This window comes from Ursus americanus, chromosome 3, assembly GCF_024610735.1.
Source record: "Ursus americanus isolate L20-20 chromosome 3, mUrsAme1.1.p, whole genome shotgun sequence".
NCBI lineage: Eukaryota > Metazoa > Chordata > Mammalia > Carnivora > Ursidae > Ursus > Ursus americanus.
In genome coordinates, this window is record NC_142129.1 from 5330645 (window position 1) to 5357235 (window position 26591).

Below are 26591 nucleotides of genomic sequence, written 5' to 3' on the forward strand. Positions count from 1 at the left end.
GAGCTGTCAGCACCACATGGCGGTGCATCCTGACCTCAGTTCCGTAAATGTGTGCACCATACTTTTCTGTTGCAGACTGGACGACTAGAGTGAAGCAGATTGCCAAGCTGTGGAGAAAAGCGAGCTCACAGGAAAGAGCACCTTACGTGGTATTTACCAAAACTCCATGAATCATATTCTTAAACACAATACCTGGACCTTACTTTTATTGCCTTAGGTTAATAAAAAGATTGACCATTGCACAAAACACATATTAATATTTGCACAACTAATAAACAGCTTTGTTTTTGTAGTGATTTCCTAATTATGTCTTAAGGTAGAATGTGACGTTTTCATAAGGTAGTTAATAGAACCAGGATATTGGGGCACCTGCATGGCTCAGTTGTTAAGCGTCTGCCTTCGGCTCGGGGCGTGATCCCAGAGTCCTGGGGTCGAGCCCCGCATTGGGCTCCCTGCTCTGCTGGGAGCCTGCTTCTTCCTCTCCCACTCCCCCTGCTTGTGTTCCCTCTCTCGCTGGCTCTCTCTCTCTGTCAAATAAATAAATAAATAAAATCTTTAAAAAAAAAAAAAAAAAAAAAAGAACCAGGACATTGAAGATTGAAATAATTTATTTCAGGAGTATGTTTAATTCATTTCACTTAAAAAAAAAAAAAAAAAGATTTTATTTATTTATTTATTTGAGATATAGAAAGAGCGCACACACGGAGGGAGAAGCAGACTCCCCATTGAGCAGAGAACCCTATGTGGGACTGGATCCCGGGACTCCAGGATCATGACCTGAGCCGAAGGGAGATGCTTAACTGACTGAGCCACCCAGGCCCCCTCATTTCACTTTTAAAATTCTTTTATCTCTTTGAAAGAGTACTAATTTTTGAGGCTGCATTAGTGTGCCTCAGTTTCTTCCACAGTAAGCTCTTTTTGTGTTTGGTTTAGTAAAGAATCTTTTTTATCTTGAAAGAGACATACCTAGACACATTTAAGGAGCTTTTGAAACATGAACTTGGTGAGGAGTAGTCAGGATATTTTATAATAAGAGTCACAGTTCAGATGGTGAATTATTTTCTCCCAAAGAGCCAAATTAAGACTGTCAGCTGAATCTAAATCCTTGCTTCCATTTTAAAGCATATTAAATGGACATTATTGTTTTGAAAAATATACGCATTTTCCAACTTGGCCTTCAGTGTATATATTGTCAGAGATAATGATTGCTTGGGTAAAGCAAAATAATGTTTTTGATACGTTGGTAATGCCTTGTTTTGTTTCAGCTTGATTGTAGTAAGGTAATGGGATATTTTTAGTGTTTCTCAGTTGTTTTCTTTAAGGCTAAGCTTAAAATTCCGGATTTTAGATTTAGAGGATTGATTTGATATTTTCCTTTTCTCTCAATTAGGAGAGAGGTTACTTTTTCCATTTTTGAAGGGTCTGTGAAGATTAGGATTGAAAATAATAGATTACTGGGTTCTCTAGCTGGTTCAGAGAGATGGAAACCCATCCTCCACTGAGGTGACATGCATTAAAAAATGGGAGAAGGTGGGGTAGTGTCCAGATGCTTTCACACGAGAGTCTGGAAGCTCTTTTCAACTATTTAACCCAACTTTTTTTGTATGAAGTTTATCATAGTTTTACTTTATTTTCCTTTTGTTTCTTGAAACTTGTTTAATCTGCTGGAAGATAACTTTCTTCTCCTTTTTTCCAAAGCAAAAAGCCAGAGATAACAGAGCTGCTTTACGCATTAATAAAGTACAGATGTCAAATGATCCCCTGAAGAGGCAGCAACAGCAAGACAGCATCGATCCCGGTTCTCGAATTGATTCGGACCTTTTTAAAGATCCATTAAAGCAGAGAGAATCAGAACATGAACAGGAATGGAAATTTAGACAGGTATGTGTTTACTTTTTATTTTAATAATTTGCTTATAAATTGCGTTTTTACTTTTTGAGAGGAGGGCAGTTTGTGTCATTATTTCAGAAGATAGCTCTTACTAGAATATAAAAATGAGATTAAAAATAGACTTCCCTTTCTCAATAAACTATATTTAAGTTGATTTGGGACGTTCATTGAAATATTATAAACAGTATATTGCTGTCGGCATAAGTGAGGTGCACAGTGATGGATGAGCGTGTCTCCTCTTCAGGAATTTGTAATCTAATACGGGCACAATCTGGTAACTGAATACATCAAACAAATTAATTTTCTGTTGCTTTTTTCCTCCCTTGACCATTACATTCTTTTTCTCAGCCATGTGATTGCCTTTTCTTTCCTATTTCACAGCAAATGCGTCAGAAAAGTAAGCAGCAGGCTAAAATTGAAGCCACGCAGAAACTCGAGCAGGTCAAGAATGAGCAGCAGCAGCAGCAGCAGCAGCAGTTTGGGGCCCAGCCCCTCCTGGCCCAGTCCGGCTCAGACACACCCAGTAGTGGGATGCAGAGCCCCTTGACCCCCCAGCCTGGCAATGGAAATGTGTCTCCTGCACAGTCATTCCATAAAGACTTGTTTACGAAGCAGCTGCCCAGCACCCCCACCTCGGCGTCCTCAGATGATGTGTTTGTAAAACCACAGGCTCCTCCCCCTGCGGCAACCCCGTCCCGCGTGCCCGTCCAGGAGGGCCTGCCGCAATCTCAGGCTTGTCAGCCAGCCTCCCCGCAGGTGTTCTCACCGGGATCTTCTCACTCCCGACCGCCATCGCCAATGGATCCTTATGCAAAAATGGTTGGTACCCCAAGACCACCTCCTGGGGGCCATAGCTTTCCCAGAAGAAATTCTGCTACACTGGCGGACAACTGTGCCCCTCTCCCTTCAGTAGCTAGGCCTGCTCAGATGAGTGAAACAACAGCAAACAGGCCATCCCCAGTCAGAGATTTATGTTCTTCCTCCACAGCAAATAGTGACCCCTATGCAAAGCCTCCAGACACACCTAGACCTATCATGACAGAGCAGTTTCCCAAACCCTTGGGCCTCCCCCGGTCTCCTGTAGTTTCTGAACAAACTGCAAAAGGTCCCCTAGCAGCTGGAACCAATGATCACTTTGCTAAACCGTCTCCTAGGACAGATGTGTTTCAAAGACAACGGATACCTGACCCATACGCACAACCCTTGTTGACACCTGCCCCTCTTGATGGTGGTCCTGGACCTTTCAAGACTCCAATGCAGCCCCCTCCATCTTCCCAGAACCCCTACGGATCAGTGTCACAGCCACCAAGGCGATTGTCTCTTGACCCTTATGAAAGGCCTGCTTTGACACCAAGACCTGTAGATAACTTCTCTCATAACCAGTCAAGTGACCCATATAGCCAGCCTCCCCTAACCCCACATCCAGCAGTGAATGAATCTTTTGCCCATCCTTCAAGGGCTTTTTCCCAGCCTGGAACCATATCAAGGCCAACATCTCAGGACCCATATTCCCAACCCCCAGGAACTCCACGACCTGTTGTAGATTCTTATTCCCAACCCTCAGGAACGTCTCGCTCCAATCCAGATCCTTACTCTCAACCTCCTGGAACTCCCCGGCCCCCCACAATTGATCCTTACAGTCAGCAGCCACCAACCCCAAGGCCATCTACACAGGCAGACTTGTTTGTTACATCTGCCACTAATCAGAGGCATTCGGATCCATATGCCCATCCCCCTGGAACACCAAGACCTGGGATTTCTGTTCCTTACTCTCAACCACCAGCAACACCAAGGCCAAGGATTTCAGAGGGTTTTACTAGGTCCTCAATGACAAGACCAGTCCTCATGCCAAATCAGGATCCTTTCCTGCAAGCAGCACAAAATCGAGGAGCAGCTTTATCTGGCCCATTGATAAGGCCACCTGATGCATGTTCCCAAACGCCTAGGCCACCTGGACCTGGTATTTCAGACACGTTTAGCCGAGTCTCCCCATCTGCTACTCGTGATCCTTATGATCAGCCTCCAATGACTCCAAGATCTCAGTCTGACTCTTTTGGAACAAGTCAAGTTGCTCATGATATTGTTGATCAGTCAAGGCCTGGATCAGAGGGGAGCTTCAGTGCACCTTCAAACTCTCCAATGAGTTCTCAAAGCCAGCAGTTTTCCAGTGTCTCCCATCTTCCTGGACCTGTACCAACTTCAGGAGTCACTGATACACAGAATACTGTAAATATGTCACAAGCAGATACAGAGAAATTGAGACAGGTAAAAACATACCGTATCTTCACAGATGTTTTAAATGTATTATTATAATGAGAAAGCTATTCATTTCATCAAACCGAGTAATTTCTACATAGATGTTAAAGTTTATCTTATTCTGTAGAATTTCTTATTCGGGGATTTCTGATAATGAACTAATGGCTTTTTAAGTCCTAATATTTCCAATATGTGATTATGGTAATGCTTAAAATATCCCAATGAATACAAGTTTGATAAAACACCAGTTATACTTAACTATTCAACAGGTTATAAGAACAAAGTAATAATTTGGATCCTTTTCCTTGCCACACAATCATAAAATTGAAAGTTTGCATATTTAAGAATTCCCCGTGATTTTCATTTCACTCCATCCAGCGGCAGAAGTTACGTGAAATCATTCTCCAGCAACAGCAGCAGAAGAAGATGGCAGGTCGACAGGAGAAGGGGTCACAGGATCCAGCAGCAGTGCCTCATGGGGCGCCCCTGCAGCACTGGCAGCCCGAGAGCATCGGCCAGGCTTTTAGCAGGCCTCCACCCCCCTATCCCGGGAACATCAGATCACCTGTTGTCCCTCCTCTAGGACCGAGATATGCCGTTTTCCCAAAAGATCCACGTGGACCCTATCCTCCTGATGTTACTGGTATGGGGATGAGACCTCATGGATTTAGGTAATGCTTTTAATTTCACGCCAGATTTAAACTGGTAGAAGGAAGTAGAAAAATGACGTTACTCTTAAGACACTGTTAGTGCTTTTTACTTTTTGATTCCTTTGAGAGGTAATCAGTGTTATTTTCCACTAATGAGAGGGCATGGATTTTTCTTTTTTTAACCTCTGAGAACTCCACAGACTGTTAAAACCTTCTCTCTGTTATTAAGTACTGACTGTATTAGGTTTACATTGTGGCCACAGGGAAGTAGTTTATCAACCAGTCAGGTCTCTAGCGTATAACTGCCACATTCTATGAAAGCTTTCTGTGATGCCAGGGGGGTGAATATTGTCCTCTCCCCAAATTTTCCATTTTAATTTACATTGTAAATAACTGGAGATTTCCAAAATGATAGGGTGTTTTCCCCTAGGAGCTTTTCTTGATGAGAGAAGGTTGTAAAGTTAGTGGTATTGTTAATTTGTTTGTGTGAAATGGCTGGTACATGGGTCAAAGCCAAACACGTTGTAATAGAGAATTCTTTAGGATATGCTTTGGTTTTGTCATGTATGTGTTTTTTTAAGTCTAATGTCTACCTCCATGTTATAGTCTTAACTTGATTTTCCTTTTTTCTTCCTCAGTTATAATTTATGCCTGTTGTTCTGTTTCATATTTATTTATAAATTGCCTTTAATTCTTTCTAGAATGAGGTATAGTATAAATAATAAAAGTAGTCCTATAATTTATTCATCTGCTAACTTTTTCCAGGTGATGCCTAGCATTCTTTATTTCTTACTGCCTCCTGTCCTCATCCCTTTTAAGCAAATATATTTGTCTATCCAGCCATCATACCTGTGCCTTTGTCTTCTCAAGGACAGAGGCCTGTGTCTCTGGTATAATTCATTAGACCACCAGCCTTTTTCAAGCATCCCTCCCCATATCAGCCTTCCCTTACAGCCTCCCTAAATAAAGAAAAAAGGGACTCTTAACTCAACTCTAGCAGTATTATGCTTACTTCTAAACATTTGATTCCATCTGCTTATTGGCAGTTAGTTTGTCTTTGTTTATGTTGTCTTAGGTTATATGCCTTTAGAGCTTACATATGGTGAGCATTATAGGGTACTTAGCAAAAATTGCTTACATGTAGATACTTTATAAGTGCTTTCTAATGGTGATGATAATTTTGTTTGCTAAGTCATTGTATTTGGCAACATTATTTTGTTTATGAGTTTAATCTAAAGCTCTCCCTTTTTCAACCTAACTCTAAATTCAATATGATTCGTAATATTAACAATTTACCTTCTTTTTTTTTTTTAGATTTGGATTTCCGGGAGGTAGTCATGGTACCCTTTCAAGTCAGGAACGCTTCCTTGTACCTCCTCAACAAATACAAGGATCGGGGGTTCCTCCGCAGCTGAGAAGATCGATATCTGTAGATATGCCGAGGCCTTTAAATAACTCACAAATGAATAATCCAGTTGGGCTTCCTCAGCATTTTCCACCACAGAGTCTGCCAGTTCAGCAGCATAACATACTGGGCCAAGCATTTATTGAATTGAGGCATAGGGCCCCTGATGGAAGGCCACGGTTGCCCTTCACTGCTTCTCCTGGCAGTGTTCTAGAGGCACCTTCTCATCCAAGACATGGAAACTTCATTCACCGGCCCGACTTTCCAGGCCCTAGACACACAGAGCCCTTGAGACGACCTTCTCAAGGTCTACAGACTCAGCTACCTTTGCATCCAAATATGGAGCAAGTGCCACCATCTCAACAAGACCAAGGTCATCCTGCGCATTCGTCTTCTATGGTCATGAGGTCTCTAAGTCATCCCTTAGGTGGTGAATTTTCAGAGGCCTCTTTGTCAACATCTACACCAGCTGAAACAACGTCTGATAATTTACAGATAACCACCCAGTCTTCTGATGGTCTTGAAGAAAAACTTGATTCTGATGACCCATCTGTAAAGGAACTAGATGTTAAAGATCTTGAGGGGGTTGAAGTCAAAGACTTGGATGATGAAGATCTTGAAAATTTAAATCTAGATACAGAGGATGGCAAGGGAGATGAATTGGATACTTTAGGTAATTTGGAAACTAATGATCCCAACCTGGATGACCTCCTAAAGTCGGGAGAATTTGATCTCATTGCGTATACAGATCCAGAACTTGACCTAGGAGATAAGAAAAGCATGTTTAATGAGGAACTAGACCTTAATGTTCCAATTGATGATAAGATAGATAATCAATGTGTATCTATTGAACCAAAAAAAAAGGAACAGGAGGACAAAACTGTGGTTCCTCCTGATAAACATTCTTCATGGAAAAAATCCACAGGTACCAGTGAGATAAAAACAGAAGTACTGTCTCCAAATTCTAAAGGGGAAGCCAAATGTGAAAGTGAGAAAAGTGATGAGAGTAAGGATAATGTTGACACTCCCTGCTCACAGGCTTCTGCTCACACAGACGTAAATGATGGAGAGAAGGCCTCCTTGCAGTCCTGTGATACAGACCCACTTGAGAAGAGAGCTCATCGAGAAACTGCTGGCTCCAGCACAAGTGCTACTCGCGGCTCCTCTCAGCTGCCTGCTGAGGACGTAATAAACTCTTGCAGCATAACTGGGTCAACTCCAGTTCTCTCAAGTTTACTTGCTAATGAAAAATCCGATAATGCAGACATTAGGCCGTTGGGGTCTCCACCACCCACTTTGCCAGCCTCACCATCCAGTCATGTGTCAAGTTTGCCGCCTCCTTTGATGACGCCACCTGGTCACGTTTTGGATAACACCATGAATTCTAATGTGGCAGTAGTCTCTAGGGTAAACCATACTTTTCCTCAGGGTGTGCAGGTAAATCCAGGATTCATTCAGGGGCAGTCTGCAGTTAATCACGGTTTTGGGACAGGAAAACCCACAAATCAAACTGTGCCTCTAACAAACCAGTCTGGTACCAGTGGCATGTCTGGACCCCAGCAGCTAATGATCCCGCAAACATTAGCCCAGCAGAACAGAGAGAGGCCCCTCCTTCTAGAGGAACAGCCTCTACTTCTGCAGGATCTTCTGGATCAAGAGAGACAAGAACAGCAACAGCAGAGACAGATGCAAGCCATGATTCGTCAGCGGTCAGAGCCATTCTTCCCTAATATCGGTAAGAATTCCCTTGGATTTCAGTAATTGCTGTGGGCATTAGGGTGGCGTGCAGTAAGCTTCCAGGATTTTGGTATTAAAATTATGTGCAGACCAGAGCAATGAGGGTCATAGTTTTGTTCCTCATTCAGCTTTAAAATGAAGGCAGTTAAGAGTTTTAGATTCCTCCCAGGGATCAAGAGATTTCAAAGCTCTGAGTTTCAGACCTTCTCGCTTCTATTACTTATGGTATTGTTTAACAGAAATCAGACTCATTCCCTTCAGTTCCCTCTAACCATTATTACCATGTATTTTCAGAGTCTTTGAAAGATGAATTTAAAGAAAGTATGTTAGAAATAAACTTCTTGCCATCTTTGGTGTATGATAAATGCTTTGCAGAATTTTTCATGTAAAGCTCTTTATTTCCAATACCTTATTAATTTTGGGGAAAAAACCCCATAAAATAGCAATGCAATTAAAATACCTGAGTGCCTCCAATAGAATTTGCAATAAAAGCGCAAATGTCAAAGGAAGGCTTTCTTCTAAACAGTGAAACTGACCTTCTGTCCTGTAGGCATTACCACCAATTTTATCATATTGGGGGGGGGGGCATTTCTTTTTCATCTATATGCAAAGAAGTCTTTTTTCCAGTGGCCTATCCTTATTGCAAAGGTGCATACCCTCAGGAAATAGATACAATTTTCTTTTAAAAAGCGGTAACTAGACTTAGTGGAATTCCTTAGTGTTGGAAAGAACTGCAGTTTCTTGTTCGTGATGTTCTCTTACTAAAGAAGCCATTCTGATCAGCATTGCAAAATGTTGGATGGAAAGGAGTTGCATTGCTTTAGATCATTGCTACGCGGTCTCCCTTAAATGTGGCACGCTTCTTGTGCTGATTTTTGCACGACTGAGGTATGCAAACATTATGCAAGTATAGATTACTGAGATGAGGTTAGATTCAGGATGAGGTTTTTACTATCTCCTAATTCCTTACCCAGTACAGAAACCTTTAACAGTGATTATTATAATAAGGAATAAGGGTCTATAAATTACATGATGTTTGTGATAGTTAAATTACCTCTTAGTGTTACTTGAACCAACTACTATGAAATAAGTAACTTTAAAATATTTCTTCTTTAGATTTTGATGCAATTACAGATCCTATAATGAAAGCCAAAATGGTGGCCCTTAAAGGCATAAATAAAGTAATGGCACAAAACAATATGGGCATGCCACCAATGGTTATGAACAGGTAGGTGAAGATGTTTCTCATTTTTACTGTGCATCAAGAAGTACATGAATTATTACTAGTTCCTAGAAAAAGCATATAGTAACTCAAAAACCTGTATTCTAGGAATGAACAATAAATACTTAAATTGGTTGTGATGTTAGCTGGATGTGATCAAATGTAAAATGTTTTACAAATGTAAGGATTTAATTTCTGTTAGTTTCAAGTTAAACATAAGAAAACATTAGGGGAAGGTTGGAAGGTTGACTTGATTAATCAGGAAATCAGGGTATTTACGTGTGTTCTCTTAAGTGCTTTTAGAATAGTTTTAATCTAACTAAAGGCTGCTTGGGACAGAGATCTTTCATCCAAAATAGAGGAAGATGAGAAGGTGAAATAGGAAAACAGAAATTTAAGTGTTGTATTGAGAAAAGATAGCTTATTTAGGCCTGTGAATATTTTTTATTCCATCAGAGGAATAATGAAGAGAAAAAAGTGGGACATTTCAGTAAAGATCCTCATTGGTTAAGGCAACTGTGAATTCATCTCTAAAATAAAATATCCCCAAACTGAATTTGAATCAGGAAAGAAAAAGTCAAGAGGATGGTTGAAAGTTAGCAGTTGGAGAATTTGTCTTTTCGCTGTTAGCAGAAAAGTGGAAATTATGCATTAAACAGGACTGTAAGAGTTGTTAGACTCTGGATTTCTGAAATTAGAGTATATTATACCCCTGAAGGTATATTAGTTAACCGCTGGGCAGTCTTTCTTAAGTTTTGATTATGGGCCGCCATCAGAATTATGTGGTAGTTTTTTAAAAGTTGCAGTGCGTTGATCACAGATCTCCTGAATCAGAGTATCTGGAAATGGTGCTAGTGCATCTGTATTTTTGATGAGCGCCAGGAATTATTCTCACGGATGTTGCAGTCGAGAATCTCTGTCAAAGAGTGGGCATGGAGCCTCAGTTTGGCCAAATTATCTTGTTGCAGAACTTTTTTTTACAAAAGGGAATATGGATAATTATGGAATTGAAAGAAAATCTACATGAATTTAAGATAGACATGTTATTTCAGGTGAATTGGGAATCCTTAAAGGTATAGTTCTTTTCAGCTGTTGAGATACTTTGGAAATGGTCAAGAAGCATTGTTGAGATCAAAGTAGAGGTACTGGTTTCTAATGATTTTCATTATTACACAGCATGTATTACACAGTTTCTCTGTCACAGGGGTTTTTAACTTTTTTTGTCATGAACATTGCTGACATTCCAGTGAAGCCTTTAAATTCTCAGCATTTTATATGCAAAACCAAAAAATGTAGTATTACAAGGAAATCAATTATATTTGAAATACAGTTATTTAAATTTTAAAATTATGGTGTATGTGCTTCTTAATGCATTAACAAATTTAGCAATAGGTCTAATACCTACCATTTTTTCGTAGTATGTGATGATGAACCTAAGTGACCAAATTAGGTATGTGCAGCAACTTTTGTTAAGAAAGTAATGTGAATTCTACTGGTGCTAAAGTCATGGTACTGCTAGTAATAGTGTAGTTATTGCTGTAGTCAAAATAGAAGGAAAAGCTAATTTCATTCAGCACTTAGTTTAAAGTAGGGACCTCAAGTTAAGAAAGAAAAAAAAAGGAGCCTCAGAATCAGACCTCTGATCTTTCAGCATTGGTACCGCTACCAGTGAGAGACGCACTGATACATTGGTATGTTTTAGGATGTTGTTTGCTCTTCTGCCGAGTGCTTTGAAGAAGTGGTGATAGTCCCTCCTTCAAGTGCTGTGCTGTGTTGATTGAGGATGATAGACAGTGAGTGGTAGTTGGATCCAGAGATCATTCCAGATTAGTGCTGTATGGGGACAGGAGGTTAATATATAAATTTAAAAAACCTGAGTAAAAAATTAAAAAGCATATGTTCTAAATTGTAATAGTACCTAAATACTGATGTGTAATACTTGATATATAATTTGGAAATTATGCTTGTTATATTAAAGCATTTGGTACTCTGGAGGAAGTGTTTTCATTAAAGCAGTAATGTTTCTATGAAGTTTTTATAGTTCTAATTAAAATAAGTCACATTTTGCCAAATTAATTAAGAGGGCATGTGCTCATGGGGGGGGGGGGCAGGGGAGAGGAGAGAGAGCATCGTAAGCAGCCTCCAAGCCCAATGCCAGGCTCCATCTCACGACCCTGAGATTATGACCTGAGCCAAAATCAAGAGTCAGACACTTAACCAACTGCCAAACATTTTTAACAATATAGGGTTGTTCTTCGTCAGTGACAGATTTTTGATTTGCTTTAACATTAGATATAGAAATGTGCAAAAATGTACGAAACTTTTAAATTGAGATACATCTTTTGTTTTGGAATACAAAATAAGCTACTAATTAGATTTTTTTTATTGAAGAATAATTGACTTACGGTATTATATTAGTTTTAGGTGTACAACATAGTGATTTGATATTTACGTTATGAAATGGTCGCCACGATAAGTCTAGTTACCATCTGTTACCAGACAAAGTTGTTAAAGTGTGATTGACTATATTCCTTCTGCTTTACATCCTTACCTCCCTGTTCCTCCCTTATTTTTATTTTATAACTGGAAGATTGTACCTCTTAATCAGCTTCACCTATTTTGTCCATTCCCCCACTCCCCACCAATAATAATTGGAACAAGAAATAATTTTCTAAGAATGTATGTAGTAAATGAAGACTTGAATTAATTTTACTTTAAGGCATAGTGAGTCCTGTAAGAGTGAAACCCCAGGAGCAGCCTAGCCTAGCTTCTTATCTCAGCCACTTGGTCCTTGTGGTAGAAGTTAAGTAATCTTTGAATCGTCCTCTCATCATAAATGAAACAGGAGTAGAAAGAGTCCACACTTCAGAGCCGCAGGGTGAGGGTTAAACGTGGTCATACATCACAAAATGGGGCTTTCATACATGGTTTTGATGCCATTGCTCTTTCTCCCCTGGAAGAGGAAATTGTTAAGCACTTAATTTTCATTCTAAATGCCTATCATTTTGATACATAGTACTTCCTTCTCACAGGTTCCCCTTTGTGGGCCAGTCCGTGACTGGAGTGCAGACTGGTGAAGGGCAGAGTCTCCTCCCACAGGCGATTGCTCAGGTACTGCTGCTTGTCACTAGTCACCCGAGACGGGCACGCTTTCCTGTGCTTCTCACCAAACCCTACTCTTAGAGAGGCCACTTTCAGAAAGCAGTAGAAACCTTAAAACACTGCCAGAGTACATTCTCGGCTCAGCAGAAATAAAGACATTTTATTACTTGTTAAAGGAAAGCCAAACTGAGGTTAAAAAATTGACAGTTTCTGAAGAGGACCTCTATATTTACGAGTTAGAAGGTCACTTGGAGGGAAACCAAGTGCTTAGGGTTTGGGGCTTTGCTTTTATTTACTTTCAACTCCACAAGAACATTTTCATGTCCTACATTTTGGAATTAATCCATGACGTGTAGAAACTGCTATAAACTGCAAAATAATTATTATAATCATTCTACTTTGCTGTCAATAGTCATGTCCTGCTATTTATTCCTTGGAATAATTTAGTTTTTAAAGATATTTTCCATTCACAATAATCAGCTTTCAGGGTAATATTTAAATGTTTAGTGTCAAGCAATGTCCAGGAAAGTAGAACTGTTCATTTCGTAAGGTGTTTTTTTTTTTTTCAAGTTACCTGCCTAGAAAGAAAAAAAAGAGAAAGCTACTTACTATACGTCTTTTGAAATTTTCTTTTTTGCCATGACAGTTGTGCCTTAGATTTACTGTGCTGATAATTATATTCTTTTCATTATTAAAAGAAGAGAGAGGCACTATCTGATAGAGTGGAAAAAGCATAGACTTCATAGCAGAGTTAAAAAGAAAAAATCTCAGTTCCACTATGAATTTACTGTGCAACATTGGGCAAGTTCTTTAACCCCTGTTTTCTGATCTGTCAGATGTTAACACCACGTGCTTTGCAGTATTATAAGGATTACCTGAAGTGTTCTGGCTGCTAGTAACATTGATAACTGTTACCTTGTGTGCAGCTCATGTCTAACAGAACTTGTAACAACTGAGTAAATGTTTTTTCAAAGTTAATTTTATTTATCAGAGTGTTGCCAGGGAATTCTTAGGTTGATAACTATTTATTCAGTCTACCTGGAAGAAACAAGATATTTGATTAGGAAATAAGACTAATATGCTTAATAAGTGTATATTTATTTTATTATTTGTGCATGTTAGAGACAGTGGTTCTTATTTGTAAATAACTTTGTGTCATACAGTGGGTTTAAGTAAATCTGGAACCCATGTTTATGTCTTAATTGCAGAAAAAGCCAGGTAGATTTCATCAAAAAGTGGGAGTTTATGTGGATCTCTACCTAAGTACTAATGATATTTGACTTGCCCTAATATTATATTTCTGATGAGTAATCCCTTACCTCAAACATAATTGTTTTTCAACTAAAATCTAGAAAATAAAACAGTTCAGAGATAGTTTTAAATTTTCAGAAATTAGTTTGTCACCACAAAATTCGTCCTACTTTTTGTAAAAAAATCAAAGCTTTAAAGATGTCTTAGGAAATTAAGGGGGTTTTTCCTTCCATTTCTTTTTCTTTCTTTTTTTTTTTATATCTTTAAAAAATTTTTTAATTTCTCCCCCTTTAACTGAAATGTGGAATAAACCTATTTGTAAATTTTACTTATTTTAGGATGGCAGTATAACACATCAGATTTCTAGGCCTAATCCTCCAAATTTTGGTCCAGGCTTTGTCAGTAAGTATAAATCTAATAAGTTATGTGTTCTCTGGGGATTGCTTGTTTGCGCTATATTTGTGTTCTTCTAAAAAAAAATTGGAGTTAGTGTAGATGTGTTACTTTAAGTCGAAGTGCCCTCATCTTTTATGGAGCATCACTGCCCTATTAGACATCTGTTCCTGAAGGCATGTATTTTCATTGCTCTTTTTCTCTGTGCATGAAGAATTCTAGTTAGAGGTCAATATTTTAATACAGAAAAACCATCTTCCCCATTCTCTTCAATATTGTTCTTGCTGTTTTTATGTATAGATTGGGCACTTTACAATCTGTAGAATTAAACCACTTCTTGTTCTAATGACTGTCTGCCTAAGTGACAAGGAAACTAAATGGGAACAACAAAGGGAATATGCTTAGAAATAAGTTGGGTTAGCAGCATGGTGTGAAGGTCAAGGATGGAGGATGCCATGGAATCCTGTCTAGTTATCTTCAGGGGTCCCAAGGTGGTTCAGGATAGTATTTAAAGTTCTCCCCAAACTGAACCTTTCTGAAATCTTCAGACTGTTTAGCTAACTTTTTTTTCACCATTATTTTTCATTTTGCTCACCTCTGCTCTCCTGGTTCCAGAAACCAGAAAGGCTTTCCTTGCGGTAGGTCTCATTCTACCAGAAGCAGAACTTCTGAAATCTTGTGAAAAAGCCTGTTCTTGAAAAATGCCCTTCAAATTTAGTAGACTAGATTTCAAGTTCATACATGTACTGGAACTTCTGGGTTTAGGAACAAACCCAAAGTCTGACCTTTTGGAATTAACCCCTGCATTTAATCATAATTATAATTTGAGTACATATTTGCATTAAAAACAAGTATACTATATAACCAACTGGCTTTTTCTGGCTTTATTGTGCCCATTGGCTTTGGTTGGATTCTTATTGTATGACAATATTCTGTTATCATTGATGTAATTTTTCAGCTAATGTCCTTCTTGGAATTGTATTTATTCATTTCTTTGTCTTAATAGTGAGTCAAAAAGGTATATTTTGAATTTTACTACCATAAGATGATTTTTTTTGTTTTTTGTTTTTTGTTTTTGGGATTTGGCATCAGTGACGTAAAGTGCCCTTAAAGAATAAAGAAGGAATATTGGTACAAAATGAAGAGATATAACTATTTGGGGAGATACTTATGACAGTCATAAAAGTAGAAAAGATTTTACATGGTTAATAATTTTTCCATATCTTTGCTTATTTATAGAAATATAAACTACAAAATTCATAAAAGTTACTGATGTTTTTAACTTACGGATTTCCTTTATAAAACGTAGACTGCATTTTGGTCCGTTCTAAAAGAGTTTAGGTTCCCTTCCTCAAAGTTAAGGATATTTTTTCACTATTAAAAAATAGGAAAAATCTTACCAACTTAGGAAAATCAGCATGGGAAATGATACCTGATCCATGCTCTGGTACCTTAGTAGTATACCTACCTTTGTTTCTTCAAAACAAAACATTTCCAAAAATGTCTTTTAAAAAACCCAAAATATTTACATTCTGTAAAGTTGAATTAATACAATACACATATAACCTAATAGATGCCTTGGAATGTGGGTTAGAGAATTTCATAATTCAGTAGTGAAAAGCATTCCATTAGATAAAAGTCTTCTGTTTTTCAAAGATTGGATTTGTAGTATTTCTAAGTATGAAGTTAACGTGTGTACTAAGAACCTGCATTTTTTTGGTTTCCTCAAATAAATATTTTTCTAAAGTCTCCTATTTGATAGTTACATTGTGGTCTAATATTTAGTATTATGTTTTCATGACACCTATTACAAGGTCATGGTGAAACTGCATTTCCTAACAAAATGGATTTGTATAACTTTTACATTATTGGATCCTTTAGAAAATTAACACAGATGAATTTTTCATTTTTTCCTTAGATGATTCACAGCGTAAACAGTATGAAGAATGGCTTCAGGAGACCCAACAGCTTCTTCAGATGCAGCAGAAATATCTTGAAGAACAAATTGGTGCACACAGAAAATCTAAGAAGGCCCTTTCAGCAAAACAACGTACTGCCAAGAAAGCTGGGCGTGAATTTCCAGAAGAGGATGCAGAACAACTCAAGCATGTTACTGAACAGCAAAGCATGGTTCAGAAACAGCTAGAACAGGTAATTTGAAGCAATCTGGTTATCCTTTTTCATGTGGGATGTTTTTATTATTTCTTCTCAATATTTTGGTTTTAAAATACATTGGGATATCTTATTTAAAAGATGCATTCCTGAAAAATGAAATCATTTTTTTAAGATTTTATTTATTTATTAGAGAGAGAGAGTGCATGAACACAAATGGGGTGGGAGGGAATGGTAGAGGAAGAGGGAGAAGCAAACTCCCCACTGATCAGGGAGCTCAGCAGTGGGCTTGATTGCAGGACCCCGAGATCACGACCTGAGCCAAAGGCAGCAGACACTTAACCCTCTGAACCACCCAGTCACCCCACATGAAACCATTTTGCTATTAACCTTCCATTATAAGCCAGAAGTTTTTCAAAATGCTCATACTGAAATAACAATTATACTTAAGTAAAATTTAAATTTTTGTTTAAAGTAAAACATTAGTAGTGTTCAAAATGGGTTAAGAGTCTACTCCTAGTTATTATCGAAGTGAATTAAAAACTTAGGTTCGCATAAAAACTTGTGTACAGATATTTGTAGCAGCTCTACTCATACAGTCACCAAAAACTGGGAACACGAAGGTAGCCTTCAGTGATGAATAGTTGGACAAATTGTGGTATGTCCATACACTGAAATAGTAATAAACAAGCACAAGCTGCTGATACAGAGAACAGCCTGGATGGATCTCAGGAGCCTTTTTCTGAGTGAAAGAAGCTAATCCCTTACATAACATTCTTGAAATGACAAAATTACAAGAATGGACAATGGTTAGTGGTTGCCAGGGCTTAGGGATGGGGGAAGGAGGTTTTGACTATAAAGGGGTGGCATGAGGACATTTTTTGGGGTGATAGAACTCTTACGAATCTTAACTGTGGTGCTGACTACGCTAATCTCTATGTGCGGTGAAGCTCACAGAATTGTACACCCAAAAACGTCAGTTTTACTTTTAACAATTTTAGTTTTTTAAAGAAAATTGAAAAGTAATCCAGATGGTAATAGTAGGAAAGGAGGGGTCCGGAGTAGATTGACTTAATAAAACTTGGAGTCTGGCAAACACGTTCACATATGTCGTCTTACTTAACCTTCTCTACAACTTTCTGAAGGAGCTAGTATTGCCACCATTTACACAACAAGACTCTCTTGAGTCATCACAGAGGTAGGTGACATGTTGGCTCCTAGCTGATTATCGGGGTAGGGATTTTTTGGTTCAGGTGTCTCATCTCCAAGCTGTAGCTACCACAGTAAGGTGCCAACAGTAAGGTGGTTGTAATGTAATCCCTATTGTTTAAGACTAGGACAGTTCTGAAATGAGAGAGTTCTTCTCTCTAAATTTACTCTGTGGGTCCATGTTTGTTGCAAGTAAAATTCTTTTAATGATAGGTATTTCTTATAAATTAATTTTAGCACTTTTATTGCCTTCTGGTGTCTTTCTATAAATTCCTTATGATGAGGGCCTGGCTTTTGCATATCCATGAATCAAATCCTATGTAGAAGCTAATACTGTACTTGGAAAATGGAGCACATCATCTGTTACTGTATAGTTGCCAACAATCCAGTGTAATCTCATTAAGATAAGCAACTGATAACATGTTTAAAAGTGTTTTAAAATGTCATGGGAAAGGCATGGATGACCCCCTTTCTGTATTGCTAATACTGTTCTAGGTACTCTTTGTGTACTCCTCCTGCTTCACCAGTCACATGGTAATTCCTCAGTTCCAGCCAGGCACCTGGTCAGGAAAGAAGAAAATTAGATAGTTCTGCAGCCACTGGAGACCCACCAAAACCATTATGTGCAGAGAGCTTGCCAGTCTGTCTGAGAAACTAAAGAAAATAAGTTGAAAAACAATGAGAACTGCTGGGCTTGGTGTGCTAGTGTAGTGTGCATATAAAGTTGGGTGGTTACAGAGGACACGTGCAGCACCGGGCCTCGCTTCCTGCCCTTCCCGAGCAAGTGCATCTCGAGGACGGGGGTTGCATCGTTACTGAGATTGGTCCGTAGCACCTGGTACATCGTGGCATAAGGGTTTTTGGAATGAATTAACGGACACAAGTCAGTCATTATATTAGGAGCAGATTAGGAACTATTTAAAATACTACCTCAGAGTTTCGGATGTTTTTTAGAAATTAGAATTTGATTATGTGATCCCTTAAATCCGAAGAGTTTCACCAATCTAGTTGTTTTAACCTGGGGGCAGAGTGGTGTACCTGCTAGTATTTCATCTTGTTTTAATATCTTCTGTGATTTTTGTATACTTAAGCAATGAAATCTTAACTTGTTTAAGTGGTTCAAGTTTGAGTTAAATCTTGGTTATTCTAACCGTGTGTATTAATGTAAGTTCTCAGGCAGGTCAGTTCGCTGACCTGTTTATTGTTTTATCTTACTTTTTGATGTGTCACTTAAATAGTTTATGACTTTTGTGGTAAGGCTTTTAAAATATGTATTTCAGAAAAATGTATTTCGAATTTGTTTTTGGTTTATGTAAAGAAATTTTACAAATGACTTTAGGAAAATGCTATTCTTAAAAAGATTGGCAGTCTTTAGTTAGTGCTTATTGATCCAATTTTTGTGATTTTTGCCACTGCCTAAGCAAAATACTTTTGCCTCTGCAAAATCTGCCTTATATATAACCCCCACTGTAATCATCAGCCAGTGATGTAGTTCGATACCTGCAGTATAAATAGATGAGTAAGCCTAACTTTATGATTCCAGATCCGTAAGCAACAGAAAGAGCATGCCGAGCTGATTGAAGATTACCGGATCAAGCAGCAGCAGCAGCAGCAGCAGTGTGCAATGGCCCCGCCTACCGTAATGCCAGGTGTCCAGCCCCAGCCACCCCTAGTTCCAGGTGCCACCCCACCTGCCATGAGCCAGCCCAGCTTCCCCATGGTGCCACAGCAGCTGCAGCACCAGCAGCACACAGCAGTCATTTCAGGGCACACCAGCCCTGCTAGAATGCCTAGTTTACCTGGGTGGCAGCCTACCAGTGCTCCTGCCCACCTCCCCCTCAATCCTGCTAGGATTCAGCCTCCTGTTGCCCAGTTACCAATAAGAACTTGCACACCAGCACCAGGGACGGTGTCCAGTGCAAATCCACAGAGTGGACCACCACCACGGGTGGAATTTGATGACAATAACCCCTTCAGTGAAAGTTTCCAGGAACGGGAACGAAAGGAACGTTTACGAGAACAGCAGGAAAGACAACGAATCCAGCTCATGCAAGAGGTAGACAGACAGAGAGCTCTGCAGCAGGGGGTGGGGATGCAGCCGCATGGCCCGCTGCGCTCCCAGATTCCGTTCTACAGTTCTGACCTGCCTTGTGACTTCCCCCAGCCTCCCAGGCCCCTTCCGCAGTCTCCACAGCACCAACAGCAAATGGGGCAGGGCTCACAGCAGCAGACTATACAACAGGGATCTATTAATTCCCCTCCTACCCAGACTTTCATGCAAACCAGTGAGCGAAGGCAGATAGGACCTCCCTCCTTTGTTCCTGATTCACCGTCAATTCCTGGTGGAAGCCCAAATTTCCATTCTGTCAAGCAGGTACATGGAGGTCTTTCTGGGGCCAGCTTCCAGCAGTCCCCAGTGAGGCCTCCTTTTACACCTGCTTTACCTGCGGCACCTGCAGTAGCTACTAGCAGTCTCCCTTGTGGCCAAGACCCTGCAGCAACCCATGGACAAGGTTATCCAGGATCAGCCCAGTCCCTCATCCAGCTGTATTCTGACATAATCCCAGAAGAAAAAGGGAAAAAGAAAAGAACAAGAAAGAAGAAGAAAGATGAGGATGTGGAATCCACCAGGGCGCCGTCCACCCCCCACTCAGATATAACTGCTCCACCGACCCCAAGTATCTCAGAAACTACCTCCACGCCTACAGTGAACACACCCGGCGAGCTTCCTCCACAAGCCGAACCTGAGTCAGCGGAGCCCGTCTGCCCATCAACTCCCAACACGGCAGCCGGCCAGCTGTGTCCAGAGTTGGAAAACAAGCTGCCCCACAGTGATTTATCACAGGGAACTCCAAATCCACAGCCTTCTGCAAACCTGGAGGCAGATAAGCTCTCCATGGAAACCCCTGCCGCCGCCGAAGAGGTCAAACTAGAGGCAGCTGAGCCGCAGCGGTGCCCGCGCCAAGATGGGCCTGAACTGGAGGGGCAGACGGGGAGCAGGGCCGAAGAAAGAGCTGTGGCTGGTCCTGTCCCCTCGGGGCAGAGTCCTCCCCAGGCGTCTGGGGCCCCTGCTGCCAAGGGAGATTCGGGCAATGAACTTCTGAAGCATCTGCTGAAAAATAAAAAATCATCTTCCCTTTTAAGTCAAAAACCTGAAGGCAGCTTTTGTTCAGAAGACGACTGTACAAAGGATAACAAACTCGTTGAGAGGCAGAACCCAGTTGAAGGATTGGTAAGTGTGCTCCCTGAAAACGACAACTTCCTTGTCTCCCCTTTGTTTTAAGTTACAGTTACAGATTAGTGCCAACCACGATATTAATTTCAACAAGGACAACTTTTTTTAAAGGACAAATTTTAATGTTATTTCTACCTCTGAGGAGCCCATGTTTTGACTCACACACCCATAAACCATATTAAGTAATAATTTGTTTACTTTTTCTTCAAAAATCAAAGACATGTACTAATACATTTCATATGTAACACATGCCTGTCAGCTGATTATTACCACATTGAGCTGATCTAACTGAAGCAAAGAGTGAATGTCTGTGTATCTTTATTGCAAATAAGTATGCAGTTTCCATTAATCTCTTTGAAATACAGAAGATAGCTCCTGTACCCGTTAATTCTGTGGGGACTCTCAGGGGTAACCCATGTTGGGAATCCATTGCGTTCCAATGTATTAATACCTGATTTAATACAAATGGAATCTTACACTATTTTACCTTTAAGTTACTATTTTATCTTTATGGTTTCCTGTGTCTCAATATTCTGCCCTCAAAACATTGAGTTTGCTTTTTTTTTTTTTTTTTTTTTTGGTATAAAGAGGTTCTTTGTAAATATACCTTTACAAGATTCCATCCCCTGTGTTTCAGTGAACTTCCTTGAGATATTTCCCAAACTGGGGTTTCTGGGTTGTAAGAGTTGGTCTGCTTGAATGTTCTTGCTTCCTTATCTTTCAGAAGCTGCAGTACCATTACTGGTGTATTCATTAAGCTTTCGCTGTAGTGCTTCTCAGTTGGGATTTTACAGTTTTCATTTTTTAATTGAGTGGGGGTGAAGTGGTGTATTTTGTTCAGATTTTCAATTTTAAGGTTTGTTAATGAAGCCGTTCTTTCAGCAAGTGTTGTCTTACTCTTTGTTTTCTCCTATTTGTGTGTTGGACCATTTTGTAGAGATTGAGTACTGGCTTGATAGATTCAGGTAACTTTTGTAAACTTTAGCAGTAATATTTTTTTAGTCCTATTTGTCACCACCAAATATGCCCAGTCTCTAACCACTCTCTCCACTGCGTCTGTGTCCCTAGGAATACTGAACTACTTGGCAATCCTCTGAAGGTCTTTCTGATTTCACCTTGCCACGTGTGGCCATATGCTGCTGATTCTGCCTGTTGCTCTCCTTTCTTTTTTACATCTGGCCAATGTCTTCTTTTCTTTTAAAATTCAGTTCTAGAATCATCTTCCCTAGACCTCTCTCAGCTCAGCCGTTCTCAGATGTGTCGGTGCCCATATGCTCACATAGCAGTTTTTATAATACCACTTGATTAGCTTCTTGAAGGGCATAGCCTGCTTCTTGAACACCTTTGTATTCTCAGTACTTAATACAGTATTAGCACATAAGAAGTACTCAGTGTATGGAATTGAAGCTAAGTCTTAATACTGATGATTGCATTATATAGAGAGGATATTATGATAGGAAAAGGAACGAGATCATATATATATATATATATATATATATATATGTGTGTGTGTTTGGACTGTGCCACATATTCTCATATCCATTTAGGAGGGTGGCAAGGGGTCAGGTGCCTTATTACCAGGGGTAATGATGCCTTACCATATTCCAGGTGTAGGTATCCTATGCTGAGCATTTGCCCGAGATATCATTTAGTCATATGTCAGGAACACTTATTATCCCCAGTTTACAAGTGATGAAATCCCATTTACTTTCTAGCCACACTCCAGGCAAAATTACTGTGGCAGTAGTTGGATAGACCAGGTTTTCCTCCTTGGTGAGTCTGTTTCTTTACACGTAAGTTGGGGTTAGGAAAAGAGCATCTTCCCGGTTGCTGTGCAGTGAGTGGTAGAGCCTTCTTGGAAAGATTATGAGGTTACTACTCAGCCTGAATTAAGTTCATGTGTCATCACTTACCGGGATGATGGTCTGGGTGGGTTCGGCCCTTTCTGTACCTTGATTTCCTCATCTACACAGCAGGAGTAATACTATTCCCTATTATGTAGGGTTTCTGCAATCTTTAAGAGTTTAAAACACATTCTACTGGTAATGTCTGGAAAAGGTGCATACCTTTGACCTTATAATTACGTATTGAGGAATCTGGCATAAGGAATATAAAATTCTAAAATATGCAAAGATGTAACTACATGAATAACTAATGTCTTGTCTACTAATAAAAAATGAGAGAATTTAAGAGAAAGAAAATAAGTTTAGTGCAGTAGTTATTGATTAAATTATTATTTCTATAAAGCTATATCTGAATGAGATTTTTTATTTTTTTGCAACCTCTAAAATTTATGCTATATATGAATGTTTAATGTCATGGGAAACAATCTCAAGCCACTAAAATAAAAGAATACAAAGTGTGTCTATTGTGTTTTAACACAATATATGTAGGTGTAGGTAAAAGACAGAACACAGATACACTAAAATGTTAACTTTTTATCTCAGATATTTGGATAATTTTTAACCTTTGTGCTCTCCAATAATTAGAAGTATTCTTTGAAATGCAGTAATACCTGCTTTTTTGGGTAATTGTGAGGATTTGAGATAATGTCTGCAAAGCACTTAAAGTGCTTGACTCAAACATACTTAATAAGGAACTACATTATTAATCTCTTATAAGCCAATAAGAAATTCTTAGGTCCTTGCTACTCCAGGTGCAGCCTTGGGGATCAGTAGCATTGAGCTTACGTGGGAACTTTTTAAGAAACACAGAATCTTATTCTCCAGCACAGACTTACCAATCAGAATGTGTTTTTTAATAAGATCCCACATGATTCATATGCATATGAATATGGAGACGCACACAGTTCTAGGCCTGTGGTTCTCAAAACTTTAATATATTAGAATCACCTAAGGGGCTTGTTGAAACACAGGGCGCTGGGCCTCACTCCTAGAGTTTCTGATTTCAGTAAGTCTGGAGTGGAACCAGGGAATGTGCATCTCTAACCAGCCCCACCTAAGTGGTACTTCTTTTGCCGCTCCAGGCACTACTTTTTGAGAACCATTGATCTCGCCCTGTGGTGGGTAGTTTGAGCCTGCTTAGATCTTTTACCCTTTCTTTTTTGAGCTTAGAATGGTTTTTACATTTTCAGATGGTTGAAAAAAACGTAAGGAAGAGTAATATTTCACATCATGTGAACATTATATGAAATTCAAGTTCAGTGTCCATGAACTTAAAAAGTTTTATTGGACCACAGCCACACTTGTTCATTGATGAATGCCCTGTGGCTGCTTTGGCAGTACCAGGGCAGAGTTGAGTAGTTACGATAGGTACTGTATGGACTGCAGACCCTGAAATACTACTATTTGGCTTTTTACAGAAAAATGTTGCCACGCATGCTTCAAGCCATTTAGAATAAAACTGGAAACTATAATCTTCAAACCCTCAAAGATTCAGTCCCGAATACATCAAAATAAGTCTAGCAACTGTAGTTACCTGTCTAGCAAAGTGTAACTGTAAAGTTTAGAAATAATGGCCCCTAAAAAAAATGCCCATATTTTTAGGTATTGATAGCAGTACCTTTAAGAACCTCTTCAAGGACTGGTTTATTCTCACTTCTTCTTAGCCACTAAGTAAAAAGAAAGGTTTTTGTTGTTGTTGTTGTTTTTGAAAAGGGTTTATTTGCTAGCATATACGTAGGCCCTTTCATTGCCTTTAAGTATAGAGCAGTTGTTACTCAGTCACATCTGTGATCATGAGCTAATTTGGATGACCAGTGCTGTTTGTTTTTATTGATCTGAGGCTAGCTGTTCCTCTCACTGAAGGTGCATAGGCTGTGGAACTTACCTGTTGTTTCTGCAGTCCTTGTATTTCACCCTTCCCTAAGGGGAACACAGAATAACTCCCCAAGACTGTGGTGCAGGGGCTGTTACGGCCATCTGGCTTAGAGCACGCCTTCCTCCACAGCCTCCAGAGAGCAGGGCCGCGGAGCTCTGGTCTACACTGGCACCCGCGTGGTCCTGCCTGAGGAGCAATGCTTGCTCTGAGAGGGAAAGTAGCCACACTTAAGAATTCTGCTCTTTCCACAAGCTTTGCAGCTGAACAATTTTTGTACTTGAGAATAATGTTTGAAAAGGGGATGATATTTCAGAAAACAGACCATTTGAGGCCACTGCCTTTCCTCAACTTTTAGTACCCCTGTTAGGAATATGTGTCATAGGCTGGAACTGGATTAGCATGAACTGCAAAATCCAGCATGTGAATAGTTCACTTATCTCTTAACCTTTCCAATTGTATTAGCAAACTTTGGGGGCTCAAATGCAAGGTGTTTTTGGATGTGGCAACAACCAATTGCCAAAAACAGATGGAGGAAGTGAAACCAAGAAACCTCGAAACAAACGGGCTCAGAGGACAGGGGAGAAGGCTGCGCCTCGCTCCAAGAAAAGGAAGAAGGATGAAGAGGAGAAACAAGCTGTGTACTCCACCACCGACACCTTTACCCACCTGAAGCAGGTGAGTCGCTCGGAGCAGCTCCTTTAGAAAGTCAAGTGAGGCATCAGATGCTTTTTCAACCCTGTTAAACGGAAATTTTCTCTTTATCACCATATTTCCTAATTTAAGTAGTTACAAGGATAAATGATGTCTCAACAAGGAGTCTAGTAGATTTCCTAATTGCAAGCAGAACTGCGCCATATCCTACTGGCACCTGAAAATGGCAGTAAGATAGCTGGAATTAGATGGTCAAGGTTTACTTGTGTTCAGAAGGAGCAGCCTCAGCACCAAGAAAAACTGTCCGTGTTACTTGTGACTCTGGATGCAAGGAAATGCAGCTGCTGGTCTCCCCGCAGTAAACTCTATTCTTACAGCTTTGTAGTTGTTACGGAAGGTGGGAGACAGCCACTAAGAGTGCCACTGGGGGTACCTGGCCTCCCTTCACACCCCGATTCTTGCTGAGCAAAGATAAGGAACGTGTTTTTCTTGTTAGATGCCTGGCAGCATCCCTTTAAGACAGATAAGAATAAAGCTCATTTTTAAATATATCTCAGAGATTCTGTGGTCTCTCTCACTTATTCTAGCATTTTGATACTTGAGATTTTTAAGTCTTGTTTTTCTCAAGCCTTATTGGACTAAGTTGCCTTTGGTCTTAGAAAAGTTGCGAAACGCTCTGTTTTGTTGACCGTGTACATTACTCTTCAATGTGTTTTTTAATAGCAGCTCTCTCTGCTCCCTCTAATGGAACCAATCATTGGAGTGAACTTTGCGCACTTTCTTCCTTATGGCAGTGGCCAATTTAATAGTGGGAGCCGACTTCTAGGAACTTTTGGCAGTGCTACCCTTGAAGGGGTTTCGGATTACTATTCTCAGTTGATCTACAAGGTATGTTTCTTCGTCAAGGTCTTACCTTGCTTCCTCTTTGGATACCATATCAGAATTGGTAGAGCTTGTCTTGTTTTTCCATCTAATCTTCCAAGTTTCATTTAAACTTTATTAGTTCAGCTAAAAGGTTGAAATTTCACTGGATGAAGAGTTTCTAACATAAACATTTGTAATTTTTTATAGGTAAGAATACAAGTAGTGAAGAACATCCATTATGTATTTCCATGGTAGAGAAAATACCTGTTTTCCTATGACCTTTATTAACTCTTAAAAATGAATCCAAATACATAGTAAATAGAATAAAAAATGTAGTTAGTAATTTTCCCCGAAAAATGAAATGAAAAAAAATTGAAAAATGTATATTGTCTAATGATTTAGGTACTAATTACAACTAGACATTAATTCTTAAACTAAAATACCAAGCTAATTCAAATTTATCTTTTGGTGTTATTATTTTAGCTGTGTTTTATAATAGCCTCATTAGACATTCTTTACTTCACATCTGACTTATGTAAAATGATCTTTTTGCAAAAATATTGGAGGGTATCATCAGTTTTCTGGAGGGCTTCTCTTCTTACTTTAGTATTAAAGTCATTCTCTTGTGATGCTCCATTGATTATCATTGTCGGCTTTTCTCTTCAGTTAGAACCTGTCCTTACTCTTGTAAATGCCTTCTCTTCTGATGCAAGCTGTTCTCCAACACAACTTCATTACCTTCATGAAATCCCAGATCTTTGCCAGATTTGTAATTTCACCTTGCACTTGGTTCTCATGGTATTATTGGTAGATTCCAACAATCCCTGAGAGACT

General features: G+C 39.4%; 1 protein-coding gene across 20 annotated transcripts in view; it reads left to right on the forward strand.

Annotated features, from left to right (window-relative positions):
• Positions 1–26591, forward strand: part of KMT2C (lysine methyltransferase 2C) — a 272287-nt gene that overhangs the window by 225076 nt on the left and 20620 nt on the right. For 16 of the 20 annotated variants that reach the window (XM_087860661.1, XM_087860660.1, XM_087860666.1 and 13 more), the window contains 12 exons: positions 76–149; positions 1699–1881; positions 2272–4155; positions 4525–4817; positions 6111–7936; positions 9055–9166; positions 12193–12271; positions 13852–13915; positions 15825–16057; positions 18771–20459; positions 24705–24917; positions 25617–25781. In XM_087860661.1, the coding sequence (XP_087716787.1) occupies positions 76–149; positions 1699–1881; positions 2272–4155; positions 4525–4817; positions 6111–7936; positions 9055–9166; positions 12193–12271; positions 13852–13915; positions 15825–16057; positions 18771–20459; positions 24705–24917; positions 25617–25781 (6815 nt within the window). The remainder of the gene's footprint in view (positions 1–75; positions 150–1698; positions 1882–2271; positions 4156–4524; positions 4818–6110; positions 7937–9054; positions 9167–12192; positions 12272–13851; positions 13916–15824; positions 16058–18770; positions 20460–24704; positions 24918–25616; positions 25782–26591) is intronic. The other 4 variants (XM_087860675.1, XM_045792268.2, XM_045792269.2 and 1 more) reach the window with 2 other exon arrangements.